A 25,349-nucleotide genomic window follows, 5' to 3' on the forward strand; every position below is an offset into this window, starting at 1 on the left:
CCTCCCACTTCCTCCAGACCAAAGGGGTAGCCATGGGCACACGTATGGGCCCCAGCTATGCCTGTCTCTTTGTTGGCTACATAGAGCAGTTGATCTTCCGTAATTACACCGGCACCACTCCCCACCTCTTCCTCCGCTACATTGACGACTGCATTGGCGCCACCTCGTGCTCCCCTGAGGAGGTTGAGCAATTCATCAACTTCACCAACACATTCCACCCTGACCTTAAATTTAACTGGACCATCTCTGACACCTCCCTCCCCTTCCTGGACCTCTCCATCTCCATTAATGACGACCGACTTGACACTGACATTTTTTTCAAACCCACCGACTCCCGCAGCTACCTGGATTACACCTCTTCCCACCCTACCTCTTGCAAAAATGCCATCCCGTCTTCCCAATTCCTCCTCCTCCACTGAATCTGCTCCCAGGGGACCAGTTCCACCACAGAACATACTAGATGGCCTCCTTCTTTAGAGACTGCAATTTCCCTTCCCATGTGGTTAAAGATGCCCTCCAACGCATCTCGTCTACATTCCGCACCTCCGCCCTCAGACCCCACCCCTCCAACCGTAACAAGGACAGAATGCCCCTGGTGCTCACCTCCACCCTACCAACCTTCGCATAAACCAAATCATCTGCCGACATTTCCGCCACCTCCAAACAGACCCCACCACCAGGGATATATTTCCCTCCCACCCCTTTCCGCCTTCCGCAAAGACCGTTCCCTCCGTGACTACCTGGTCAGGTCCACGCCCCCCTACAACCCACCCTCCAATCCTGGCACTTTCCCCTGCCACCGCAGGAACTGTAAAACCTGTGCCCACACCTCCTCCCTCACCTCTATCCAAGGCCCTAAAGGAGCCTTCCACATCCATCATGTTTTACTTGCACATCCACTAATATCATTTATTGTATCCATTGCTCCCGATGCGGTCTCCTCTACATTGGGGAGACTGGGCGCCTCCTAGCAGAGCTCTTTAGGGAACATCTCCGGGACACCTGCACCAATCAACCACACCGCCCCGTGGCCCAACATTTCAACTTCCCCTCCCACTCTGCCGAGGACATGGAGGTCCTGGGCCTCCTTCACCGCCGCTCCCTCACCACCAGACGCCTGGAGGAAGAACGCCTCATCTTCTGCCTCAGAACACTTCAACCCCAGGGCATCAATGTGGGCTTCAACAGTTTCCTAATTTCCCCTTCCTCCATCTCACCCTTGTTCTAAACTTCCAGCTCAGCACTGTCCCCATGACTTGTCCGGACTTGTCCCACCTGCCTATCTCCTTTTCCACCTATCCACTCCACTCTCTCCTCCCTGACCTATCACCTTCATCCCCTCCCCCACTCACCCATTGTACTCTATGCTACTTTCTCCCCACCCCCCACCCTCCTCTAGCTTATCTCTCCACGCTTCAGGTTCAATGCCTTTATTCCTGATGAAGGGCTTTTGCCCGAAACGTCGATTTTGAAGCTACTTGGATGCTGCCTGAACTGCTGTGCTCTTCCAGCAACACTAATCCAGTATTTGCTTTCCAGCATCTGCAGTCATTGTTTTTACCTCGTTGATGTAAGGCAACCAGCTTGAATATTAGCCAATTAATTTAAACCAGGGCCAAACACAATTGAATTTTAATCTGATGGTTTTGACTACCTCGGTTGTAAAGAAAATAATTGGACATCAAAGGTATAGAAGATGAGGGTATTTTGAAAATCGGGGTGAGAGCCACCTTACCTCCGCAACACCATGCATTTCTGATTTCGCCCTTGCAAATCTTTCCTCCACCCTTTTCAGTATCTCTGTGTCTTCTTTTTAGTAACATGGTGACCAGTCTTGCCATACTGTAATGTTTCTGAGCAAGATGCTTTACAGGTTTAATATAACTTGCTCACTTTTAAATCTCTCTCTCTAGGCAAAAAACCCAAATCTTGCTTTGCTTTTTTTCAGTAATAGCCTTACTAAGCTGTGGCACAACATTTAGTGATTGATGTATTTGTATTCCGAGGTTCTTTTGTGCTTCTACCCCATCTAGACTTTCATCTTGCAAGTCATAAGTGACCTCCTTGTTTTACCAATCAGTTTTATCACACATTTATCTGTGATTTGTTAAATATTTGCCGGAGCTGCAAGTTAAGTAATGTCTCCCTGTAATTTGTCACAGTCCTCACTGACTCCTATGAATGTTAGTAATAATTCTTTCTGGCTTACGAAGATCTGCATTTTCATTGTCTTTCTGTCATGCGTATTCAAATCTAAATTCCTCTGATACTGCAGAAGGAAGGAATGTAGATCTTCTTGTTATGCATGTGTTGGTTAGAAGCTTTTCTCCTACTCCTGTTACATATATTTATTGCTGGTGCTTATAGTTTATTCATTCATGGGGTGGCAATTATTACCCATCCTTTATTGCCTTTGAGAAGATATCAGCCTCTTGTTTAAACAGCAGCAATCTATTGGGTGCAGGTAGACCGATTGTGCTGATAACGAAGGAGTTCCGGGTTCTTCGCCCAGTGACTGAAGGAATGACAATACGTTGCCAAGTTGTTTGTCACTTGGAAAGGAGCTTGCAATTGGTCATTTTCCCATTTGTCTGCTGCCCATTTCGTTCAATGCGGATGTGTTAGTAGGTTTGAAGGATGTTTGGAGCAAAGCTTGACAAATTTCTGTGGTGCATGATAGATGGTACAGAAAGCTGGTGATGGAGCAAGTGAATATTTAACATGGTGGGTGGAATGCCAGTTGAATGGACTGCCACTCGAGTGGACTGCATAATTCTGCAGCACTTGCATTCCACACCATTTTATGCAGCGACTGTATTTATGTGTTTGCTCCAGTTAAATTTCTAGTCAGTAGTGACCTTAGAATTCCACATGATGGTACTTCTGTTGCAGTTGTTCTTCTCTCCCTAGATACACTGAAAATGAAGTTTAGGCATTTGCATTTTAAAGTGGTGTGTATTAATGATTTTTTTTGTTGGTAATTAAAAATCTGTCTATCTGCTGAAATTTATTCAGTGTCCCAGTGTTCACTTCACTCTGGGGCAGTGAATGCCACAGGTTCACGAGCTTTTGAGAAAAGTAATTTGTCCTCATCTTTGTACTATATCTGCCTTAAGTTATGACCTCTCATCCTAGATTGTCCCATAAGGAGTAACATCTATTTGTAAATCGCCTTTAGCATCTTGTGTACCTGAATTAACTCCCCTCTCATTCTCCTAAACTTTAAAGAATATTGGCCTAAGCTGGTTAATTTCTGCTTATAAGTAAAATTCCTCATCTCTGGAATTAATCTACTGAACCTTCTCTGAAATGTTTCCAATGCAATTACATCATTCATCAAGTAAGAGACCAAACTGTATAGGAGCAACTTACTCGGAGATTCTGGAATCTGTACTGAAAACAAAAAATGCTGGAGTTCACAGCAGGCCAGGCACAGTATCCGTGGAGAGAAAGCAAGATGACATTTCGAGTCTAGTTGACTCTTCATCAGAGCTGACGTGAAGTGTGGAAGGGGCAGCATTTATGCAAGAGTTGACGAGGTGAGGGATGGGGGAGGTGTAGGTGTGGAGTACTGGGGGAGAAAGGATGTTGATAATTCAAATCCAGTGATTTTAATGACCTCTCATCACTTAATCTGAACTCTTCAGCCCCTCCCTACTATTGCATAAGTGCTGCCCCCTCCACACTTCGTGTTAGCTCTGTGATGAAGAGCCGTCTATACACGAAATGTTGGCCTGCTTTCTCAGCAAAACTTGTATGCAATGCTCCAGGTGCTGTCTCACCAATGCCTTGTAAAGTTGCAGCAAAACTTCCCTACTTCTATGCTCTGTTCCTTTAACAATAAATGTCAAAATTCCATTTACTCTGCTTATTCCTGCATATGACCTTTCTGCAATTAGTGCACAAGGAAACTCAGTACTGAAGCATTTTGAATTTTCTCTCCATTTAAATAGTAAGTTGCCTTAGAATAAATAAGTCGTTTATTTCCAGCTTGCTTGAAGAGGAGCTTAAACGCTGATAAAAACTCACTGTGAAAATTTACAAAATTCCTTCAAGCTTTCTACAGATTACAGCCTGCATATCACAATTACAATTATAATCCCACACTTCACTTTCTATATGTCTCATATTATCTGTTTCCCCACATACTTTGTAGGCACTGTTTGTTTCTACCCAAGGCCTTGTTAATCTTGACAGTCTTTCTTTGTTAGTCCTTATGTACTTTACAAGCTTATGTATTACTAACAATATGGCTCAAGCTTTAACCTTTATTAATTTAACCCCTTCAAAACAAATGATTACTTTTGAAGCGTGGTCACCTTGGTTATGCAAGCAAACCACCAGTTTGCATGTAAGTGACCAGAAATATTTGTTGTGGTTGTTTGGCTAATTGATTAAGTTTACCTTTTTCATCCATCTGAGCAGACTTCATTCTAAAAATTGTACATTGGACAAATCAGTATTTCTTTATCTTTGGCCTGGAGTGTTAGATTAGATTAAATACTCAATCTTACAATTAGGTTTGAATCCAAGATATTTGTACTTAGGCAAGAGTGCCATTTCAGAACATGAGTTATTACAGCTTTTTCATCTAAATCTTTCTTTACTTAAGATTGCATTCTGTACTCTATCATATTAAATCAAACGTTTTTACTTAATGGGAAAATCAGTTAACTCAAGGATCCCTTTTGTTAGAAAAATTGACCCCATCATTAAGCTACCTCAGTTGTTTCTTTCCCTGAGCCTGGACTGTCAAATCATTTTGCCCAAAATTCCTCCCAATTTTGCACCATCCTGATGTTTCTATCCTTATGATTTCTCTGAGCTGATTTTTTTTTTAGATTTAGATTACATTAAAATGTGGAAACAGGCCCTTCGGCCCAATAAGTCCACACCGACCCGCTGAAGTGCAACCCACCCGTACCCCTACATTACCCCTTACCTAACACTACGGGCAATTTAGCATGGCCAATTCACCTAACCTGCACATCTTTGGACTGTGGGAGGAAACCGGAGCACCCGGAGGAAACCCACGCAGACACTGGGAGAATGTGCAAACTCCACACAGTCAGTCGCCTGAGGCAGGAGTTGAATCCGGGTCTCTGGCGCTGTGAGGCAGCAGTGCTAACCACTGTGCCACCATGCTGCCTGATGTTACTCAGACCCGATCCAACTAATTCCTTTCCTAATGGCATTGTGTGTCACCCCACAACAGGTGGTCTGTAGTGGCTCAAGAAGGCAGCTCATTATCCCCTTCTCAAGGGCAACTAGGGTTGGGCCAGCCAACGACGGATCACAAAATTGGATTTTGAAAAGAAAACCTGCTAACTACTCATCTTTCCTTCCTAGTTCTTATGTGTGCTCACACTTTTAATTGTCTTTCTGAGCACACTCCGTTATTAATTGCACCACCATTAATTGTCATGCTTTCAGCTGCTTAAACCATAAGCTCTGGCTATTTCAGCACCGGCCCAATATCTGTTATGTGCCTTTTAGTGTCAAATTTTGTTTCATAATTCTTAATGAAATTTTAAGATAGTTTATTAAGTTTTATAGGTGCAAGTTGTGCTAGCTAACTATTTTCTTTGTTATTGCAGGAAGGGATGGTACGATGTGACACTGCAGTAGGGACTCCGGATTATATTTCCCCCGAGGTGCTGAAGTCTCAAGGAGGAGATGGTTATTATGGGAGAGAGTGTGATTGGTGGTCAGTTGGAGTGTTCCTGTATGAAATGCTTGTTGGTGAGTAATAAAATGTTATATTAAATGCAAATATGTTTAATTGTTAATTATGTTTTACAGTTTTTAGTTTGAAACTAAAAATCAGTGTCCATAACTGCATATTATTTTGTGTGTTGCGTTTTGAAGGAAAATGCCAACTTTCTTCAGTAAGATTCAGATTAAGGAGCAGAGTTAATAAGTGCCTTGTGAATGTAAATAGTAAAATTAAGCGATATTAGCACAACCAGTAATACTTTTGGGTTAGTCCTGGGACAAATCAAAGCTGTCTGAGAAATCATGCTCATTTTAAAATGACTTGACTGGACAAGAGTTCCACTCCACTTGGCATGCTCTGGTGTAGCTTTCATTGTCCTATAAATTGTCCTTGTACACACTGATTCTCAAAACTCAAAGTGCACCACAATTCTCATAACTCAATCAGCTAAAATAGTTTTCAAAAGGAAACTTGAGGGTATTGGCTAACCCTATAACAATAAATGCACGTTTTGCACATTTAGGAGTTTTCTTTCAATTGAATGCTTTAATATTAAATCTGTATTAAAATTAGATTTAATTCTCATTAGGTTATCAACAAACATAATCCATAGAGTACAGTGATCAATTTTTATGATTTTGGTGCAGTTAAGCTATTGGTATCATACTTTATACTAATATTTAATCCAACAGCTTGTGCTATTCAGTGGGATTGTGTTGAAGAGTATTGGAATTAGTCATTGAGATGACAGTATACCAGAAAAAAAATGTAAATTGTTTATAATCTGCTGTTCTTGTTTCTAATCTGTGGTTAATGTTGGTGAAGCTTATAATTGAACTAATCCATAATAATGATTTTTTTTTCTTTGTAGGTGACACACCCTTTTATGCAGACTCACTAGTTGGAACTTACAGCAAAATCATGAATCACAAAAACTCATTGACATTTCCTGAAGACAGTGAAATATCCAAGGATGCAAAAAGCCTTATTTGTGCATTCCTTACTGACAGGTATAAAAAGACAGTAAATGGAGGGGACATTTAGACTAGATTAGATTAGATTACTTACAGTGTGGAAACAGGCCCTTTGGCCCAACAAGTCCACACCGATCCGCCGAAGTGCAACCCACCCAGACCCATTCCCCTACATTTACTCCTGCCCCTAACACTACGGGCAATTTAGCATGGTCAGTTCACCTAACCTGTACATTTTTGGACTGTGGGAGGAAACCGGAGCACCCGGAAGAAACCCACGCAGACACGGGGAGAATGTGCAAACTCCACACAGTCAGTAGCCTGAGGCGGGAATTGAACCCGGGTCTCTGGCGCTGTGAGGCAGCAGTGCTAACCACTGTGCCACTGTGCCACCCATCAGATTAGATTACTTACAGTGTGGAAACAGGCCCTTCAGTCCAACAAGTCCACACCGACCCACCGAAGCGCAACCCACTCAGACCCATTCCGCTGCATTTACCCCTTCACCTAACACTACGGGCAATTTTGCATGGCCAATTCACTTAACCGGCACATTTTTTTTGGATTGTGGGAGAAAACCGGAGCTCCGAGAGGAATCCCACGCAGACACAGGGAGAATGTGCAAACTCCACACAGAGAGTCGCCTGAGGTGGGAATTGAACCCAGGTCTCTGACGCTGTGAGGCAGAGGCTAACCACTGTGCCACCATTCTCCTCAATATATTATCTTGAAATACAAAATGATTGATCAAATAGATCCAATAGAGATACTAAACAAATGAGTTCACCTTTTATTCCTGGGCTGTCATAACAAGAAGAAACTAATTAAAAGTCTGTATTTACATTCCAAAAGATTGCAGTGCAATGAGGCCAATTAATTCTATGAAACATGAAATGAACAAAATCAAATTGCTGATGAAACTGAGCCGATCTGGCAATAGTTCTGAAGGGTCACTGGACTTGAAATGTTAACTCTGTATTCTCTCCACGGATACTGCCAGACCTGTTGAGTTTTGGTTTGTTACAGATTTCTAGCATCCACAGTTCTTTGTTTCCATTTAATACTATGATATTACATATTTAAATTATTTAATTGGATCCAAGTATTGCTTGCAAGGCCAGCAATAGTTGCCCATTGCTAATTGCTCTTGAACTGGTGATGGTGAGCCAACTTCTTGAACCACTATAGTCCATCTTTTATAGATACATCCACAGAGCTGTTTGGAAAGAAAATTCTAGGATTTTGACCCACGATTGTGAAATAATGGCATTATAGTTAACTTATTTGTATTCTATCATGACTGGAGAAAATATTCTTTAACACCCTCTTTCCAGGTTTCCTAAAAAGCTCTGCAACTAATGAAACAAAAATGCAAAGGTTGTACAATTGTTCTGCAGCATATGAATTTTTTTTTCAAAACATGCAGACTCCCATATTGAAATCATGTGAATACCTGGGTTCTAATTCAAGCATTTACCAATAAATGTTTTGAACACAAAAACAGAACTCTTCAAAAATGTTGTTCTTAGTAGGGATTTAGTTTAAAAGAAAAGCGCAATTAACTGTCAATTATGGCTTACAGAAGAATACAAATAAAGGATTGCTCATGGCTTTAAATTGAATTGATTTGCGATGAATGTATAAATTGTTTTTGGGAGAGAATAGGGCCCCTCAAAGATCAGCAAGGCGGCCTTTGTGTGGAGCTGCAGAAAATGGGGAAGATACTAAATTGAGTATTTTGCATCAGTATTTACTGTGGAAAGGGATATGGAAGATATAGACTGTAGGGAAATAGATGGTGACATCTTGCAAAATGTCCATGTTACAGAGGAGGAAGTGCTGGATGTCTTGAAACGGGTAAAGGTGGATAAATCCCCAGGACCCGATTAGGTGTACCCCAGAACTCTGTGGGAATCTAGAGAAGTGATTGCTGAGCCTCTTACTGAGACATTTGTGTCATCGATAGTCACAGGTGAGGTACCAGAAGACTGGAGGTTGGCTAACATGGTGCCACTGTTTAAGAAGGGTGGTAAGGACAAGCCAAGGAACTTATAGACCAGTGAACCTGACGTTGGTGATGGGCAAGTTGTTGGAGGTAATCCTGAGGGACAGGGTGTACATGTATTTGGAAAGGCAAGGACTGATTAGGGAGAATCGACATGGCTTTGTGAGTGGGAAATCATGTCTGACAAACAATTAAGATTTCTGAAGAAGTAACAAAGACTCTTGATGAGGGCAGAGCGGTAGATATGATCTATATGGACTTCAGTAAGGCGTTTGACAAGGGGAGACTGATTAGGAAGTTTAGATCTAACGGAATACAGGGGGATCTAGCCATTTGGATACAGAACTGACTCAAAGGTAGAAGACAGAGGGTGGTGGTGGAGGGTTGTTTTTGAGATTTGGATGCGAGCATAAGAGGTGCAGTTCATAAGTTTGCAGATGACACCAAAATTGGAGGTGTAGTGGACAGCGAAGAGGGTTACTTAAGATTATAACAGGATCTTGACCAGATGGGCCAATGGGCAGAGAAGTGGCAGATGGAATTAATTCACATAAATGCAAGGTGCTGCGTTTTGGGAAAGCAAATCTTAGCAGGACTTATACACTCAATGATAAGGTCCTAGGGAGTGTTGTTGAACAAAGAGACCTTGGAGTGCAAGTTCATAGCTTTTTGAAAGTGGAGTTGCAAGTAAATAGGATAGTGAAGAAGGAGTTCGGTATGCTTTCCTTTATTAGTCAGAGTATTGAGTATGGGAGTTGGGAGGTCATGTTGCGGCTGTACAGGACATTGGTTAGGCCACTGTTGGAATATTGCAATTCAGGTCTCCTTCCTATTGGAAAGATGTTGTGAAACTTGAAAGGGTTCAGAGAAGATTTACAAGGATGTTGCCAGGGTTTGAGGATTTGAGCTATAGGGAGAGGCTGGACAGGCTGGGGCTGTTTTCCCTGGAGCGTCGGAGGCTGAGGGGTGACCTTCTAGAAGGTTTACAAAATTATGAGGGACATGGATAGGGTAGAAAGGCAAAGTCTTTTCCCTGGTGTCGGGGAGTCAGAACTAGAGGGCATAGGTTTAGGGTGAGAGGGGAAAGATATAAAAGAGACCTACGGAGCAACCTTTTCATGCAGAGGGTGGTATGTGTATGGAATGAGCTGCCAGAGGAAGTGGTGGAGACTGGTACAATTGCAACATTTAAGAGGCATTTGGATGGGTATATGAATAGGAAACTTTTGGAGGGAAATGGGCCGGGTGCTGGTAGGGGGGACTAGATTGGGTTGGGGTATCCAGTCGGCATGGACGGGTTGGACTGAAGGGTATGTTTCCATGCTGTACATCTCTATGACTGTAGTGCTTATATATGCTGTACATTTTCCTGGAAATGAACTGTAGCATTGGCTTGGTAATAGATTTTTAATATCTTCTTCTCATTAGGGAAATAAGATTAGGTCGAAATGGTGTGGCAGAGATCAAACGGCATCATTTCTTCCGAAATGATCAATGGACATGGGAAAATATCAGAGAGAGTAAGTTTCCATAAATGTTTCTTGTATGGTGCATTGTGTATTTTAGTTTTAGAGTGATATCAAAGCAATTAGCATTTGTTCATCAGTTATTTCTGTTACACCACTTCAGCTATAGCTTCATATCGCAACCTGTTGAATTATTGCAAATAGAAGACTTGACAGCATTTGTGTTTCATGTGTTTAAAAAACCCCCAGTGTTCTTCTTAACTGCCAAATTGAAAATTGTATTGCCTCGGTATCTTAAAATACAACGTTTTAAAATGCATACAGGACTAAAGAACAGCAACAACATTTCTATCTGAACTATTTTCCTAGATTTGCATTTGGCAATTCTTTTAAAAATTCTAGGTTTCTGTTATTGCAGAAAATCTGTATCTATTTTCTTGGCCCTTTAATAAAGGCAAAGGATTCTTGATCTTCTTGTTTGTATGGCTCTGCCTTATAAAAATTGTCTAAATTCCCTGCAACTATTATGTGTAGCTTCTGTCACGAGGTGAAAACAAGCAGCAAATGCATGCAAGATCCTACACGTAATATCATAAGGATCACAATGTTTCACTTCTTGATGTAAGAAAGTTCAACTTGCGAAAAATCCATCTCATGTGAATGATGCCTGCAACCTGGATATAGGAAATGATCTCCTGGTAGCAGCAGATTGTTTGATCAGCTGCCACATTGTTCTCAAGCACATATTAGCCACGTATTCTTTTGCACTTTTTAACCTATATTTCTGCCCATTACTTTGCAATGTGAACATTATACATCACTGACCTTTTGCTGCACTAATCTCATTTTATTTTTGAAAGATACTGATTTGATAAGCTTTCCCAAAGACTCTTGGATGCTGCAGAACCTGGTTGAGAACCATTCATTTAGAGTGGGTAAGAGTGGAGCTGGAAAAGCGCAGCAGATCAGCCAGCACCAGAGAAGGGGAGTCAACATTTCAGGTTGGAACCTTTCAAGATTCCGACCTTAAACGTCAACTCTCCTCCTTCTCTGGTGCTGCCTGACCTGTTGTGCTTTTTTCCAGCTCCACGCTTTATCCACTTTGACTCTCCAGCATCTACAGTTCTCACTATCTCCAACCATTCATTTAGACCTCTTGACTACTGGAAACTGTAAATACCTTTCTGACCTGTCCCATAATTTTTAATAACTTCATAAGCACTTTTATTGACCAATATCATTTAGAATTAGTGTTTTAGTCTTTTAAAAGCTTTAATATCCTCATTGTATGGAACCCAGTGCAGCACAGACATTAGATGTAGTAAGGTTTAAAGATGGTAAGGTAAAATAAAAGTTATGTTAACATGGTTTGTAATACATATTGTTCATGGTTATTACACATGCCTGGTGTAATCATCTAGAGCCATGAGCTCCAATCTCTCCATGGAACTTAGCTAAATAAATCTAACATAAAAAGGGTATTTGAGCAATGATGGCCGTGAAACCAGAAGTCGTACCCTGCCCTGCCTCCACAAACTAGTGTCCTGTGGAGAGGAAATTCTGACTATCTGAAACTGCTACTCCGAACTGCTTCTCCAATAACCTAGAAAGCCTCCAAATTGCATGGGAATGTGGAGTAAATTGTGGAATGTGGAATTTCTCGCAAGTCCAGACCTTGTGAATACATTTTTAAAAATCTCATCGTAACCTCTTGGCTTTATGTTCTGTTACCTTTTTGTAATGACACAACATTTTTTAAAAAGCTAATGGAATTCTAATATAGAAAACAGTAGTAAAATATTTAAGAACTAATGCTGGCTGAAGGAAGAAAATGGTACAGTGGTATTATTACTCGACTAGTAACCCAGGGCCTTGGATAATATTTGGAGACCTGGTTCAAATCTCACCACGAGCAGCAGGTAACTCCCCAAAGCATGTCCACCATTTATAAGCACAAGTCAGAAGTGTGATGAAATATTCTCTACATGCCTTGATGAATACAGTTCCAGCAACATCCAAGAATTTTGACCCATAATTTATTCAGGTAAACTGAATAGAAAAATGGATTTATTTCTCAGTGATTAGTTCACATTTCTCACTTGTAGAATATTTCTTATTCTAGTCTTTAGCATAGTTTATTTTAATAGACAATGGATGACCAGTTATATTAGATATCGTAACCTCCAAATTATTGTTCTGCATGTACTAAATACAAGGCTCAGTAATTCAAAGAAACTATTTTCAGTCACTTTGCCGATTGCAACTAACTGCTGGAGCTGACAGCACAGAAAGGACATGTTCTCATAGCATCCAATTATGCAGAAATCTTGTGTTTGAAGTCTGCGCAAAGAGTACACTTGTCACCACAAATGCTGTCTGACCCATAAACTGATTCTAGTGCCTTATGCTTTTGTGCCACAAAATACATTCTATTAAAGCTAACTATCTGAAATAAAGGGTTGAGAGTGTGATGCTGGAAAAGCAGAGCAAATGAGGCAGCATCCGAGGAGCAGGAGAATCGATGTTTCGGATATAAGCCCTTTACTCCTCACTTCCTCCTAGCCTGAAATAAAGACCATAGATATTTTACAAAAGGAGAAAATATTCCACATACCAGAAATCTGAAGCAAAAATATATTTGAAACACAACCACAACCTCTATTTATACACCACCTTAAGTATTTTAGGGTGTTTTGTAGGATCATATTTGTCACTGAGACACAGGATGAGATATTAGTATTTGAGCTAAAGTTTGGGCAAAGAATGCCTTAAGGAGAATGGAGAGGAAAGAGAGAGAGGTATTCAGGCAGAAAATTGTAGAGCTGAGCACTTGGGCAACTAAAGGTGCAACTGCCAATGGTGGTTCAGTTAAAGTTGGAGACGCAAAGGAAACCAGAATTCAAGGAGCCTAGTGATGAGATGAGTATGAAAGCAAGGTTAACAGTTTCAAAGATCACAATGTTGGTAAAACTGAAGACAAGATACATTAGTGAACTCTCAAGCGATAGTTGATTGGAAAATCAGCATCTGCAAAGAGGAAATATGTTAGTACTTCAGTTGAAGAACTGTTGAAACTGGAAATTAGAAGACCAATAAGCCAGTTAATAGGACTGACCAAAGTGGAATAAGAGAACAGTAGACTAAGTCAATGATCATGAATGCTCACTTCTGACAGAAAACATTCCTCCTCTTTTCACAGAAACTGAAATGTTTGATGGGTGTATTTACATCACAGTGTGGGGGCTGGATTATTTGTTAAAACTAACATTAGAAAGGAAAGTGGGAATATGGGTTTGCATCTAGAATAGCATTGTGTCTTTTCAGGGTTATTTAGGTACCTACAGAGTCTTGCGCATTTTAAACATTTGTGCTTTCATTTCACACTTCCTGCGTTTGTTTTTTTCCCCCTCTTTTCATTCCTTTTAACAGTAAAATCTTTGTTATCCTGCATGTCCGAGGAATAGATAGTGCCAGTTAAAGAAATATTGATTAGTAGGAAATCATGTTACTCTGGTCACAAGATAAGATGCTGCTCTGTGTATAAGGAGAAGGGGGAAATAACTGGGTAAATGAAGACCAGAGCACTTGAAAGTGTTACAGCACAATTCCAGCAACTCAAAGCTTGGCTGACACCGCAATTGACAGAATGACCTACAAACTTGCTTCAAACAAAAACAGTGGTCAATTTTACTGGCATTTGCTCCAAATCTGAACATAATAAAATCTGAGCCAATAGTTTAAATTTAAGGTTGAAGAACAACCCCAGTGAATCTACATTTATGATTAGAGTTTTGAAGAATACATTATTTAAACACTGAAAGTAACTGGTTTTTAAAAGAGTGGGATATGTGCTACCAACATCAGGGCTGCACATGTTGTTGTGATGGTGCAGCAGCGCCTTCTGGTTTGCCTTTCTGGGCCATCCTGCTGGTCACTGCTACCCTCATCACTGCTGAGGGACTGCATCCCTTACAACTTTGAGCTATCTCTGACCACACTGATCACTGTGTTGGCAATAAATACAGTCTTAAAAAAGAAGTTTCAAAGAATTCCAGATTTCTGGATAAAACAAAGTTTACTGCAAGTTAAATGTACTATCGTACTATACAATATAACAGTAAAAATAATTTAGGAACAGAAATCATACTGATTTTTTAGGTCATCTTCTGTGGACTAGAGAAATATAAATTGGTGAGAGACTTTGGATAAAGCAAAGGAAATTTAGATTTCCATGTACGTTAATCTGTAAAAGGTAAGTGCTTAAATATAAGAGTACTGTAAGACTAATGTAAGATTGTGATTTATCACAAAGGGGTTTGTAATAAGAGTGAGCAAGTGATTCTTTCATGCACAGTGATTTTGGAATAGCCTGCCTGAAAGACAACATCAGTTTTTCACACTGAGCCTCAGAATAGATGTCGGAGGTTGCAAGATGTCCAACGTTAATTAATCAGAATTCTACTCTAGTTTAAAATATTACATTATGAAAATAGGTGACATAAATTTATATTTTATTCCCTTAAATTTAGAAGTTGGAGGGGTAATCTAAGTATTTAGACTGATAAACATTACTGGATGGATTAATTAGCTGAGAAATTATTTCCGCTAATTGGAAAATCTGGAACCAAGAAAATAATCTTCAAATTAAAGCTAAGCCATCTAGGAGCAACTTAGGCAGCATTTCTCCTTTCATAGGACGGATATTACAAATCTGGAAACTCCTTCTTCACAGGCCTTGTATATTTGTCTTTTTTAAAAAAATTCAAGCATAAGATTGGTAAATGTTTGTTAGACAAGAGTATTGAATGTGGGTCGGGATAAATCATGCCCTGGTTGAATGGCAGAACAGTCTCAATTGAATATCATTCTTTTAATTTTATGTCCCAGTTTTTAATGCAATTAGTCAACATCTGTATTTCATTATAGGTTCTGCACCAGTTGTGCCTGAGCTAAGTAGTGACATCGACACTAGCAATTTTGATGATCTGGAAGAAGATAAGGGCGAAGAAGAAACATTTCCTATACCAAAAGCCTTTGTTGGCAATCAGTTACCTTTTGTAGGCTTCACATACTACAGAGATAATCAGTAAGTATCGCGAAGTTGAAATACAAACATCTTGCTTTAAGGATGATATAAAATTCGCTGACTGCAACATGTTCCTCATTAATAAAGGGATATAAATTTATAAAATCAGCAACAAGGCCTAAATGAACAACTACTCATCTTTACTGATGAACCAGTGCCTAAATTTTCCATATTTCTTCTACTCTGCTTTGTGTGCTTACAGGCTCATGTTAACCTCACCTACAATATAATTTCTTAGAGTTAGCTGCACCTTGACTTTTCCGTAGAGTCATACAGCACGGAAACAGACCCTTCGGTCCAAGTAATCCATGCCAAACATAATCCCAAACTAAATTAGTCCCACCTGCCTGCTCCTGGCCACATCCCTCCAAACCTTTCATATTCACGCACTTATCCGAATATCTTTTAAATGTTGTAATTGTCCCCACATCCGTCACTTCCTCAGGATCTTTATTCCTCATGCAAATCATCCTCTGTGTAAACTATTTGCCCCTCATGTCTTTTCTTTCCATCTCTGGGCAATCCAAGATGGAGAATGGGAAAAAGTTGTGGATTTAAGAGCAACTCCTTTTTTGAGGTATATTAGGTGCTGGAGGTGATTTCCTCGAATTCCAGGAGCAGCACTTACTGTTGCATTGTTTTGGAACTTTGGGGGAAAAAGATCAAACAACGGCACTTTTAAGAGGAGGAAAACAAACAAAAGTCAGTGACCACGTGGTCAGTGAGGGGGAGAGAGAGAAAGAAACCTACACTGGTAACTGACACAGAAGTGAATCTGCACAGTTACTGCCTTTGCTGTTTGAGTTCATGTATGTCTGGACATCGGAGTGAGTCAAGGAAAAATTAACAAACAGTGAAATTCACAGCTGACCTTGTAGGAACCTATGTTGGAGAGCTCACAGCACAGGAACAGACAAGTGCATAGTTTTTACGTGTAAACTTGCTGTAAGTCGACAGTAGTGAGTAGAGTGGGTTCTTCCTTTATTATGTTTTATTGAGATCTGTCTCCTTGATTAAATTTAAAAATATAAACCATAAGTACTAAGATAGCCTGGAGCTGTGTGTTTATTTTTAAGAGCAGTAAGACAGTTTTCTGTGTCTGTAGATTGTGAAGGAGCAGAGATGGCCTTTAGTAAAGTGATATGCTCTTGTCAGATGTAGGAACTTAGGGAGAGTTTCCATGTTACTAATGATTATGTCTGCAGGAAGTGTCTTTGATTGCGAATCCTTTCAGAGTATGGAACAATTGGAGCAGCAGTTAGAGGCAATGAGGAATTTACAAGAGATAGGGGGTGTGATGGAAGGCAGTTATAGGAAGAGAGAAAAGCTACAGATACAGTCAGGTAGTGCAGGAGTCTCCTGTGGCTATCCCCATCTCAAGCAAGTATGCTGTTTTGTTTTGGAAAATATAGGGGTGATACTTTTTCAGGGGAATGTAGCACGAACAGCCAAGTTTCTGGTACCTGGGCTGGCTCAAGTGTAATGGAGGGGTACATCAGGTTCCAAGAGATCTATTGCGGTAGGGAACTGTCTAGATGTTTCTGCAGCCAGCAGCAAAAACAATCAGCATGGTGTGTTGCCTCCCTGGTGCCGGGATCAAGGATATCTTGGAGAGGGTGCAGAATGTTCTCAAAGGGGATCAGCAGGAGTTCATTGTACACATTGAAACTAATGACATAGGGAGGGAAAAGGATAAGATTCTGAAGGGAGAATATAGAAAGTTAGGCAAGAATTTAAAAAGGAGATCCTCGAGGGTAGTAATACCTGGATTACTCCTGGTCCTACAAGCTATGAGGGTAGGAACAGGAGGATAGCTGAATGCATGGCTGATGAGCTGTGCAGGGGAGAAGGATTCACATTTCTGGATCATTGGAATCTCTTCTCGGATAGAAGTGAGCTTTACAAGAAGGATGGATTGCACCTGAATTGGAAGGGAATTAATATACTGGCAGGGAGATTTGCTAGACTTGCTCGGGAGGACTTAAACTAGTAAGGTGGGGACGTGAGACCCAGGGAAATAGTGAGGAAAGAGATCGATCTGTGACTGGTATGGTTGGGACAGGGCGCGAGTCAAACAGTCAGGGCAGGCAGGAACAAAGCAGAGAATAAGGTAGGACTGATGAATTAAATTGCAATTATTTCAATGCAAGAGACCTAACAGGGAAGGCAGATGAACTCAGGGCATGGTTAGGAACATGGGACTGGGATACCATAGCAATTACAGAAACGTGGCTCAGGGATGGATAGGACTGGCAGCTGAATGTTCCAGGATACAAATGCTACAGGAACGATAGAAAGTGGGACAAGAGAGGAGTGGGAGTGGTGTTTTTGATAAGGGATAGCATTACTGCTGTACTTAGGGAGGATATTCCTGGGAATACAGACAGGGAAGATATTTGGAACTGAGAAATCCAAAAGGGATGATCACTTTATTGGGATTATGTTATAGACCCCCTAATAGTCAGTGGGAAATTGAGAAACAAATTTGTAAAGAGATTTCAGTTATCTGTAAGATTAATAAGGTGGTTATGGTAGGGGATTTTAACTTTCCAAATATAGACTAAAACTGCCATAATGTTAAGGGTTTAGATGGAGAGGATTTTGTTACATGTGAACAAGAACATTTTCTGATCCAGTATGTGGATGTACCTATTAGAGAAGGTGCAAAACTTGACCTACTCTTGGGAAATAAGGCAGGGCAGGTGACTGAGGTGTCAGTGGGGGAGCACTTTGGGGCCAGCGACCATAATTCCATTAGTTTTAAAACAGTGATGGAAAGGGATAGACCGGATCTAAAAATTGAAGTCCTAAATTGGAGGAAGGCCAACTTTGATGGTATTAGGCAAGAACTTTCAAAAGCTGATTGGGGGCAGATGTTCGCAGGTAAAGGGACGGCTGGAAAATAGGAAACTTTCAGAAATGAGATAACGAGAGTCCAGAGAAAGTATATTCATGTTAGAGTGAAAGGAAAGGCTGGTAGGTGCAGGGAATGCTGGATGACTAGAGAAATTGAGGTTTTGGTTAAGAAAAAGAAGGAAGAGTATGTCAAGTATAGACAGGATAGATCAAGTGAATCCCTAGAAGAGTATAAAGGCAGGAGGAGTATATTTAAGAGGGAAATCAGGAGGGCACAAAGGGAACATGAGATAGCTTTGGCAAATGGGGTTATGGAGAATCGAGGGATTTTATAAATACATTAAGGAAAAGAGGCTAGCGAGGGCCCCTCAAAGATCAGTATGATGGCCTTTGTGTGGAGCCACAAGAGTTGCGGAGATACTAAACAAGTATTTTGCATCAGTGTTTACTGTGGAGAAGGACATGGATGATATAGAACATGGGGAAATAAATGGTGCTATCTTGAAAAATGTCCATATTACAGAGGTGGTGGTACTGGATGTCTTGAAATGCATAAAAGTGGATAAATCTCCAGGACCTGATCAGGTGTACCCTAAAAGTCTATGGGAAGCTAGAGAAGTGATTGCTAGGCCCCTTGCTGAGTGAGATATTTGTATCATTGATTGTCTCAGGTGAGGTGTCGGAAGATTGAAGGTTGGCTGACATGTTGCCACTATTTAAGAAAGATGGTAAGGACAAGCCAGGGAACTGCAGACCAGTGAGCCTGACATCGGTAGTGGGCAAGTTGTTGGAGGGTATCCTGAGAGACAGGATTTAAATGTATTTGGAAAGGAAAGGACCTATTAGGGATAGCCAGCTTGGCTTTGTGTGTGGGAAATCATGTCTCACAAACTTGATTGAGGCTTTTGAAGAAGTAACAAAGAGGATTGATGAGGGCGGGCGTTCGACAAGGTTCCTCATGGGAGACTAGTTAGCAAGGTTAGATTTCACGGAATACAGGAAGAACTGACCATTTGGATACAGAACTGGCTTAAAGGTAGAAGACAGAGGGTGTGGTGAAGGGTTACTTTTCAGACTGGAGGCCTGTGGCTAGTGGTGTGCCACAAGGATCAGTGCTGAGTTCACTGCTTTTCTTCATTTATATAAATGATTTGCACGTGAACATAGGAGATATAGTTTGTAAGTGTGCAGATAACACCACAATTAAAGGTGTAGTGGACAGTGAAGAAGGTTACCTCAGATTACAGCGGCATCTTGATCAGATGGGCCAATGGGCTGAGGAGTGGCAGATGGAGTTTAATTTAGATAAATGTGAGATGGTGCATTTTGGAAAAGCAGATAAGAGCAAGACTTACACACTTAATGGTAAGGCCCTGGGAGGAAGGGGAGGGGGACCGGGGGCGGAGGCGGACATTGCTGAACAAAGGGACCTCGGAGTGCAGGTTCATAGTTCCTTGAAAGCAGGTAGATAGGATAATGAGGAAGGTGTTTTCCTTTATTGGTCAGAGTATTGAGTATAGGAGTTGGGAGGTCATGTTGTGGCTGTACAGTACATTGGTTAGACCACTTTTGGAATATTGTGTGCAATTCTGGTCTCCTTCCTATCGGAAAGATGTTGTGAAACTTAAAAGGGTTCAGAAATGATTTATAAGGATGTTGCCAGGGTTGGAGGATTTGAGCTATAGGGTGAGGCTGAATAGTCTAGGGCTGTTTTCCCTGGAGCTTCGGAAGTTTACAGACATTTGTAAAATCATGAGGTGCGTGGATAGGATAAATAGGCAATGTCTTTTCCCTGGGGTGGGGGAGTCCAGAACTATAACGCTTGGATTTAGGGTGAGCGGGTAAAGATTTGAAAGGGACCTAAGTGGCAACTTTTTCATGTAGAGGGTGGTGCGTGTATGGAACAAGCTGCCAGAGGAAGTGCTGGAGGCTGGTACAATTACAACATTTAAAAGGCATCTGGATGGGTATATGAATAGGAAAGGTTTGGAGGGATATGGACCAGGTGCTGACAGGTGGGAATAGTTTGGGTTGGGATATCTGGTCGGCATGGACAAGTTGGACCGAAGGGTCTGTTTCCGTGATATACATCTCTATGACTCTCCTGTTAGCTTAAAAATGCTTCCCCCGTCTTGAAATCCTCCATCCTAGGGAAGAGACAACTACTATTAACTCTATCTACACATCAATATTTTATAAACTCGTATCAGGTCACCTCTCAACCTGCTACCTCCATTGAGAAAAGTCTCACCCAATCTAGCCATTCTTTATAACTCAACCTTGTAACCTTTTCATCTCTGGAATGTCAACCTTTGAGTTGACATAATTTGCTCCATTTTATTTCTGGATAAACATTTTCTGCTATATCTCTTGCTTACATCTGTCCTGACATTACTACTGTTAATGTTTTCCCTTATTCATCTACGATTGTGCCCTTGCCATATTACCATTCAACCCCACTTCTTGAGAGATACAATCTTCATTTTGGACCAAAAGTCCCAAAGGCTTCCCACATGAGTGCATCCGGTGTTAATTTACTGCTCAGCTCGGTCAAATATTTCAAGTATTCTCTCAACTTCCTCTTGGCCAAATCTTCCCAATGGTCTTTGATTATCCTAGAGTATAAGCAATTGACAGATCTTGATGAGAAATTACCCCTGAAAGCCTGTTGCTCCAGATTCCCTTCTTGTTTCTAATACCAAGTAAAGAAACTTGTAAATTGCTTTAACTTGGAGTATATGATAAATCCAAGTCCCTTCCCGTTCCGAGCTACCCTTCAGTCTTAATTCACCCCAGCTGTAACATCTGCTATTTCAACCTCTCAGTTGCCAGCCCATTTTGATATTGCCCAGTTAATGTGACCCAGCTTTGAAGTTATCCCATCTGGCTTCTGACCATTTAAGTATGTTTTCTGTCCTTTCACTAATAGTGTAACCTACTACATTGTCCTCCAAGTTTTGCATTTAATTTCATTTTTTGCGAAAGGTAATGAGAAACTAGGTAATGAAACTGGTATTTACCCCAACGAGGAGTCAAAAATAGTGGATATGGATTTATTATAATTGATACAAAGATTAGAGGGGATATCTGGAAAAGCTTTTAACTCAGAGAAACTCACTTCTTAGAAAGGTGGTAAAGATAGAAATTCTGACCACTTCTTTAAAAAAAAGTTGAAATCTAAACTTTTTGAAGAGTCATGGTCTGCTAGGCTCTGACCTACTGCAAGAAGCTAGAATTAGATTGGCATGTTTTTACTGTTTGGCAAAGACAGGATGGTCCAATTGACCAATTGCTGTGTCATAATTTTTTTAAAAATTGTATGATTCTGCATTTTTTTTTACAATCCGGTTTCTGCTTTGTTTATAACACCAAGTCTACTTGGTCAGAAAGTCATGTACAACATTATCTATGGTTACATGATGGCACATTTTTCTTCAATAACATGGTGATTACAGTGTTTTTCTTGTATTCATCTCCGATTCCAACTCTGAACAATCGTTCTACATGTTTCAACCTGCAGCTAAACCAATGCAGCCAAGATATCCTATCGTTAGTTTCTTTTTCTGCCGTAATGGTCAAAACTCATTTGTGTTTTCCTTGTTCTACATTTTCTCTTCTCCCAAAATCAAAGATTTTGCATGGACCATATAGTGTGCTTTACCAGTATTCCGTTTCATTCAAATCTGAGTTCTAACCATCGTTACAAGTTTCCAGCAACATTTTATGTATCTTTGTGGTTGCCTTTACTTGACCCATTTGACTGCTGACATCCTTAACCATGCTTCAATCATATGTTAAATTTATTTCTCTCACAGTTTTAAGATGTCCATTAAGTTATTCCACATGTTTTCTTTACCCAAAATGCCAGCCTCACTAATACCACTCAGTAGCCCCATGCATTGAACTAACAATCTCAACCAAACATTTTCATAGCATCACCCCATTCTACTTCCAAAACTTTTTCCAGAGTTCATGCTTTGTTCCATTCACCTCTGATTCTGGTCTTTTCTGCATTCCCCACTTATTCCTTTAAATCAGGAAACTTACTCTTACATTGTTCAACCTTGTTTCAGCTCTCTCCTTACAACATAGAATTTGGGACAACAAAGTGCCTGTTTTTCAGGCATAACTTTGAGGCAGAGAAGAAGCAATTTTGCTATGTTATGCCTTGTGTTCCCACCGTAAGTTACCGTGTTAATTGTTAACATTTCTGTTAATTGTGCAAGGCTGGGCAGTTTTAAAGCATTCTAAAGTAGGCATTGGCTGCTTAGATATGTTAGAAGGTTCTAACACTCATCTCAGGATTCTCTCCAAGTTGGACTGAACTGTTCATATTTCAGCTTTCCTACGTGACCTAAAAAATATCCGTCAACATCAAGTGCTGTGGAATGCTCCAGTGAGACAAGTTCATCAGTTGGGCTTCAGATTGGTTTCACAGGGTGGCACAACATCGAGGGCCAAAGGGCTTGTTCTGCGCTGTAATGTTCTAATTGATTTCTTTAAATGAATGCAACAAAAGATTTTGCCTGTTGCATCTTTCTGCTTATGACTTTTTTAAAAATCTTAATCAAAACCCATCTCTTAAAACAAGTTTAAGTCACCACCCCTCATTCTTTTACTTTGCTCAACCCCTTGGGATATTTTTTAATATTAAGATTTTACAAATGTAAGGTTTTTTTTTACCATCCTTGAGTTAGGTGGCTACATGTATGTTTTCCCATACTACTTTAAATAGCCTATGCTTTCTTGCACTTTTGTATTCTATTGATATTTTATCATGCATTCTGTCAAAGGTATTTTTAAGACTGAATCAACCCAAAATAAGTGCCCTAAGTTAACTTCATGCATACTCAAGGTCTTGTTAAAACTGTATAAATTATAGTTTCTTTGTATTAAGATTGATAAGTTTAATTTGACTTTAAGTATTCACTGTTTCCATATGCCATTTTCTTGAAATGCTTCCATAAATTCTTCAATATTTCCACTATTTTTATAGGAGCTCGTCTGGTACTTCTAGACCAGCCAGTGACTGTAGAGAGAGTTCCACTATAGACAATAGTCAAGTAAGGATTTTATATTGCTTTCGGGTGATGATATTCGAATATTGTATAAAATAAAAAAGTCATGATTGTTCATCTCCCTATCCTAATCACATTGCACTCTGCAATCCAGAAAACAAGTTAATTTTTTAAATATAAATATTTGTTAAAACATGAATTCTTGTCTCAAGCCAGTTTTTACGAAATAATAATTTGTGGTTTTGGAGTGGTGTGAAAGGAACAGAATTTGAAACAGCACCATCACTAAGATTTATCCCAGGTTTTATTTTAGGTGGCTTTACAGACTCTGCAAAGCTTAAGTAGAGTGCAAGTTAGGTTTATGGTATTTAAAAGGGAAAGTGCAAAAAAGAAGTGATGAATAATGTAGAATGTGTGGTAAGGATGTGAAATGGAGGTTAGAACGATGAAAGTCAATGTTGTAAACCCTTTCATAACATTATAATAGTTACAAGAGACACATGGAATAGGCAGGAAGAAACATTTCCCCTTGGTGAAGGGATTAATGACCAGGGGGTGTAGATTTAATGTAAGGGACAGAAGGTTTAGAGAGGATGTGAGGAAGAACCTTTTTACCCAGAGGAAGTCACTGCCTGTGATGTGGTACAGACAAAAAATCTGCAGATGCTAGAATCCAAAGTAGATAAATAGGAGACTAGAAGGATGCAGCAAGCCAGGTGGCATCAGGAGGTGGAAAAGTCTGACGTTTCGGGTATAACCCTTCTTCAGGAATGGGAGTGGGCATAGAGAGACTTGCAGATAAAGAGAAAGGGGGGAGGGTTATGGATGGGGGGGAGACAGAGGATTGAAGTGGTGATAGGTGAATATAGGCGGTGGGTACAACCTGGTAAGTGGATAGGTGGAATGAATCTGGTTGGTAGCTGGAAGGAGGGGTCAGTCAGTGGGGTGGAAGGAAGGAGGAGATCTGGAAAGGGAGTGGGAGATGGGTGGGAAGGCTGTTTGAAATTGGAGAACGCAATATTGAGTCCTCCAGGCAGAAGATGAGATGTTGTTCCTCTAATGTGCAGTCTGATTCACTGTGGCGATGGAGGAGACTGAGGCTGGACATGTCGGAGAGGGAATAGGAAGGGGAATTGAAATGGATCCACTCCTCCTGTTGACCTACTAGGTCGTACCTACCACCTGTGTCACCTATCATTAGCTCACCACTCTTCTTCTCCCTGCTCTTTTCTGCACCTCCCTATACCCCCACCTTCATTCCTGATATCTCCACCTCCTGATGCTGCCGAGCTTGCAGTGTTCTTCCAGTCTCTTGTTTGTCCACTTGTGATGTGGTAGAGGCAATAACCCTCAAAACATTTAAGATGTACAAAGGAACCGCGATTATCCAAAGGACACAGGTGGAGAATATTTCATTTGGTTAATCAAATTCTGGATAATCGAATGCCGGATAGTCAAGGTTCCTTTGTATTTAGATATGTACTTATGATGCCAAGGCATGCATGGCCAAAGGCATAGTGCTAAAAAATGGGATGACCAGTGCAGACTCTATGGGCTGAAGGACCTTTTTCTGTGCTGTAGATATGACTCTAAAGGCTGATAAGAAAATAAAAACAAACGTTGTGTCTTTGGAAGAATAAAATAATGAGTGCAGATGCAACTGCTTAGGAATGGAAGGGACGATCTAGCTCTGCAGGACAAAAGTATAAAAAACTATTTGATTACAGTGAACTCAGGGTTATTATTAATGGTATCGTGAGATTGGAATAAGCTGATAAATGGTGTATTCCAGGGGTTGGTGCGAGGTTTGAGTTTGAGCACAGTATCAAATATATTAATGATGCAAAAAAAGGTGTTTTGCAAGTGCAATCAGAACAGTAAAAGAGTTAAGGAGCGCATAACAGGTTAGTGGAGTTACCAGACCACGAGAAGATGTAATTAAGTGGGCAAAGTTAAAAATCATACAACACCAGGTTATTGGAAGCACACTAGCTTTCGGAGCGACGCTCCAAATCATATTTAAGTGGGGGAAGGTGTAAAGTGATACATTTTTTTACAAAAACAGTGTATATTGAAGGTTGTGAAGAAATCTTTAAGTTCAAATGATAGTTTCATACAGGTCTGCATGCAAGTTCATTTTTTTTAAAATCATTTAGAGTTTTATTCTTGTCTTGAAATACAAGAGTAAAGTATTATGATGAATCTGTTCAAACTTGGGTACCCTGTTT

At 40.5% G+C, this 25,349-nt stretch overlaps 1 protein-coding gene across 3 annotated transcripts in view; it reads left to right on the plus strand.

Annotated features, from left to right (window-relative positions):
• The window catches only part of rock1 (Rho-associated, coiled-coil containing protein kinase 1), a 205,184-nt gene that overhangs the window by 72,962 nt on the left and 106,873 nt on the right, over nucleotides 1–25,349 (plus strand). For all 3 annotated transcript variants that reach the window (XM_072570409.1, XM_072570407.1, XM_072570408.1), the window contains 5 exons: nucleotides 5,598–5,742; nucleotides 6,588–6,726; nucleotides 10,124–10,215; nucleotides 15,088–15,247; nucleotides 23,100–23,166. In XM_072570409.1, the coding sequence (XP_072426510.1) occupies nucleotides 5,598–5,742; nucleotides 6,588–6,726; nucleotides 10,124–10,215; nucleotides 15,088–15,247; nucleotides 23,100–23,166 (603 nt within the window). The remainder of the gene's footprint in view (nucleotides 1–5,597; nucleotides 5,743–6,587; nucleotides 6,727–10,123; nucleotides 10,216–15,087; nucleotides 15,248–23,099; nucleotides 23,167–25,349) is intronic.

The sequence above is a fragment of the Chiloscyllium punctatum genome, chromosome 5, assembly GCF_047496795.1.
Source record: "Chiloscyllium punctatum isolate Juve2018m chromosome 5, sChiPun1.3, whole genome shotgun sequence".
Taxonomy (NCBI): domain Eukaryota; kingdom Metazoa; phylum Chordata; class Chondrichthyes; order Orectolobiformes; family Hemiscylliidae; genus Chiloscyllium; species Chiloscyllium punctatum.